The following is a 4186-nucleotide window of genomic DNA, read 5'->3' as shown; positions in this document are numbered from 1 at the left end:
AGAAACTCACTTCAACTACAAGTATATAACAAACCCTCTCATAATCTTTAATCATGCTTTAAGTACTTAATTTAAATCCACTTGGATTCAATTTGAGACATTTTTAGTATCATTAGGTTCATCCTACGAAAGCATTTAATTTTACTATAAGTTTATGAAAAAATAAATTACAATTCTAAAATGGATTACAGAAGTTCTTGATTTAAATTGTATGAAGGTTTATGATTTGATTGGATGGATTCAAGTGGCGTATATAAATACATGTTCACTCAATTATTAAATACATCATGCTGTAACTACTACATATGTCAATTGGTTTGACCATATTAATCTATGGATATCTCTCAGATAATTATGCACAACTACACACTTGATATATAATACTAATCCCAAAACAAATTTAATAATTGTCAAATCCTAATACAAATTCAATCAAGATATGATCACTACACAAGGCAAAAATTTTACATCCGAACTCCGGACGCAAAATAATAGGAGTTAAACTCCCTTTAACAGATACATCCACTCACTTACAATCATACTCTTTGACCATTAATCATAAAATTTAAACTAGTAGACCTTAATCAATCACCTACTTAGCAACCCATATTGTGCAATGGCAACCTCAAAAGCTTGCATCCTTTCTCCGCGAGCGAATCCATTGCGATCGTATGATGATATCTCAGAAATTTGCAGCTCTGTGCATGCTTGAACAAGCGCTTCCCCTACCCTCCGCGCCGCTTCCTGTCATTTTTACACATACACCCAAATAATTAAGAGATCAATCAATTAATAGTAATTCACCATAACTTCATTTGAGCACACAGAAAGACAAAAAAAAATGCAAAATTACTATTTGTAACTCACATAATTTGAAAATCCAGAACTAATGAACCTCATTAATCGAAGCACAGCAAAAGAAAGTAATAAACCAAGTTCAATTTAACAATCTTTCAGCAAATAAGAGTTGTTAAGGGGTTAGAATATAGAAAGCCAAAAATAAAAGCATGCAGCACATATAGTCGAAATGTGGAATGGTAAAACATACTGAGGTGCTACAAGGAGGATCCTCACGCATGGAGTTCTGTAAAGTGCTGGCATAAAACAGAGTCTTCTTGTTATGGTCATCAACAAGCATGGCATATAGTTGCCTGGTAGAGCAGAAAACGGAGAGTCTGGGCTTGGTTTGTGTTCCATTGAACTGAGAAAAATTACAGAGGAATTAATGGAAGGATAGGCATTAGGTGTGACTATAAAGATTATATAATTATAAAATGATGTCGCAGCTATGGTGGCCAGAAGGAAAGGGATGAAAATAATATGAAAAAGCATATACGAAGCTCATGATTTTGCATCCAAGCAAACATATCAATTACAGCTTCCATTTTAGGAAAAGGTAAATGACCAACTGTTGTAAGGATATAGTAGAGAATATAGGAAATTTGAATTAAGAAAAGGGGTATTTACATAAATAGCTTAGCTGCTGTTCTATTGAGTTCCTCTTCTTCCATCTCCTACATTTCCTTATATGGTATCAAAGCTGTGGCTATAAAGCACCAATGGATGATTCAAGCTCCTCGGTGTTCAGCAACAACCTAGCAGCCCTAAAGATCGAAGAGCAGCCGATGCCACCTTCCCTGAAATTTCTCGAATCCAAATCAGAACTGTCGTCAACACATTTCTCTCCATCGATAACTATTCTCTATGGAAATCGCAGGTCTCAAAAGTCATCAACGCCAATGGATTCGGCGGATTCATAGTTTGGTCAATCTCCAAACCCTCTGCGACCATCACTGCCGCAGACAGTGTCGCATGCCCTAATCGCACCTATCTTTCTGGTGGATCAAAACCTCGCAGCGGCAATGCTATCCACAATTTCCGCAACCGTGCTACCTCACGTCATCAACCTCGATAGCTGCCATGACATATGGACAGCCCTGGAAAAACGCCTTCAAGGTACCAACATATCGAAGGTCATCCAGCTCAAAAATGAGCTTCATAAGGTGTCAATGAAAGGTCAATCTATGAACCCATATCTGATGCAAATCAAGGTAATAGTTGAAAATATATCCGCTTCTGGCTCATCAATAGATACAAAAGATGTAATCCAATATATCCTCAAAAGTCTATCTCCTGAGCATCAATCCTTCAAAGCCGCAATCAGAGCTTCTTTATCATCAATCAGCTTCGTAGATCTATATTCTCTACTTCAAAGCGAAGAAATCAAGCTATCGAACTAAAACAGTGAAAATTAGCTGCAGGTAGATAACTATGCAGCCTTGTATTCTCAAAGAGGGAGAGGCCGATTCAATTACAGAGGAAATGGGACAAGATACAAGCAGTTGAAATCCAACAACTTTGAAACTTGCGAAATCTGCCTTAAACCAGGGCACCTTGCTCCTCAATGCTGGCATAGGGGTAATTTTGACTATCAACCTAAGCAACCGGCATGCCACATTGCACTCATAACCTCCTCAGCAGCTAAACAAGATTGGTATTTAGATACTGGAGCTTCAAATCATCTTACAGCCGACCTCGAGGCACTACAACATTCAGACCCTTATCAAGGACAAGAGCAAGTGTTTGTCAGCAAATAGCGGTCAAGGTTTGCTTTCTACACCAACCTGTAAGCTCCTCCTATCCAAACTCCTTCACACTCCACAAATCACTCATAATTTAATTTCTATATACCAATTTGCCAGCGGTAACAGTTGCATTATTGTTTTTGATGCATTGGGCTATCAAATCAAGGATCGCAATACTCAGCAAATTCTCCTCCAGGGCCTTTGATGTGAAGGACTCTATCCTATTTCGATCAGAAAGCAAGCTCTACTCTCAAGAACTGCTTCCGCCAAAGTCTGGCATCAAAGGCTTGACCATTCCAATACTACCGTTCTTCACCTAATAGCATATCAGCATCCACATTTACATATTCGAATCTATTTTTCTTTTTGTAAATTCATGTACTACAGCCAAATGATATAGATTACCATTTTATTGATCTAGTAATCACAAGTATCTTCCCCTTGAACTTATTCGTTCTGATGTATGGGGTTCCTCCACACAGCCGACCTCGAGGCACTACAACATTCAGACCCTTATCAAGGACAAGAGCAAGTGTTTGTCAGCAAATAGCGGTCAAGGTTTGCTTTCTACACCAACCTGTAAGCTCCTCCTATCCAAACTCCTTCACACTCCACAAATCACTCATAATTTAATTTCTATATACCAATTTGCCAGCGGTAACAGTTGCATTATTGTTTTTGATGCATTGGGCTATCAAATCAAGGATCGCAATACTCAGCAAATTCTCCTCCAGGGCCTTTGATGTGAAGGACTCTATCCTATTTCGATCAGAAAGCAAGCTCTACTCTCAAGAACTGCTTCCGCCAAAGTCTGGCATCAAAGGCTTGACCATTCCAATACTACCGTTCTTCACCTAATAGCATATCAGCATCCACATTTACATATTCGAAACTATATTTCTTTTTGTAAATTCATGTACTACAGCCAAATGATATAGATTACCATTTTATTGATCTAGTAATCACAAGTATCTTCCCCTTGAACTTGTTCGTTCTGATGTATGGGGTTACTCCACAGATATTTCAAATCAAGGATTTCACTTCTATGTTCTCTTTACTGATCACGCCACTAGATATACTAGGGCGTTTCCTATGATACACAATTCTGAAACTATAAATCACTTCAGAAATTTTAAGAACCAAATTGAAAAGCAATTTAATACCCATATTAAGATCCTACGGACCAATGGCGGAGGGGAAAATCAAAACCGGCAATTTGAAGATTTTCTAACCAAACATGGCATTATACGTCAGCTCTCATGTCCATGTACTCCCCAACAGAACGGGCTCGCCGAAAGAAAATATTGCCACATTCTCGATACAGCTCAATCTCTCTTCGCTATCTCTAACTTGCCACTTAAATTTTTGGCCTGACACAATTCTAACAGCCATGAATCTTATCAACAGAATGTCATCTCGTAGCACTTAAAACTCCTCCCCATATCAACTCCTTTCCAAGCAGCCACCTGACTATGCAAATCTGAAAGCATTTGGATGCTGAGTGCTTCCCTTGGATTCCATCACAGAGTCGCAGCAAACTTGATAAAAAAACTTCTTCATGTGTATTCATATGTTACCCAATCAATCTCAAAGGTTTTAAA

The 4186-nt window shown here is 38.2% G+C and overlaps 1 protein-coding gene across 1 annotated transcript in view; it reads right to left on the bottom strand.

The window, feature by feature from the left end:
• Window positions 1–394: 394 nt before the first annotated feature.
• LOC110036442 (50S ribosomal protein L18-like) overlaps window positions 395–4186 on the bottom strand; it is an 11101-nt gene continuing 7309 nt past the window's right edge. The window contains exons 3-4 of the mRNA XM_020740889.1: window positions 1049–1201; window positions 395–744 (exon numbers count right to left, since the gene is read on the bottom strand). Coding sequence (XP_020596548.1) covers window positions 589–744; window positions 1049–1201 — 309 coding nt within the window. The 3' untranslated portion in view covers window positions 395–588. The remainder of the gene's footprint in view (window positions 745–1048; window positions 1202–4186) is intronic.

The sequence above is a fragment of the Phalaenopsis equestris genome, unplaced genomic scaffold (genome assembly GCF_001263595.1).
Source record: "Phalaenopsis equestris unplaced genomic scaffold, ASM126359v1 Scaffold206568, whole genome shotgun sequence".
NCBI classification, from domain to species: domain Eukaryota; kingdom Viridiplantae; phylum Streptophyta; class Magnoliopsida; order Asparagales; family Orchidaceae; genus Phalaenopsis; species Phalaenopsis equestris.
Note: the sequence above shows the minus strand (reverse complement) of the source record. Positions and strands in the feature narration are given on the sequence as shown.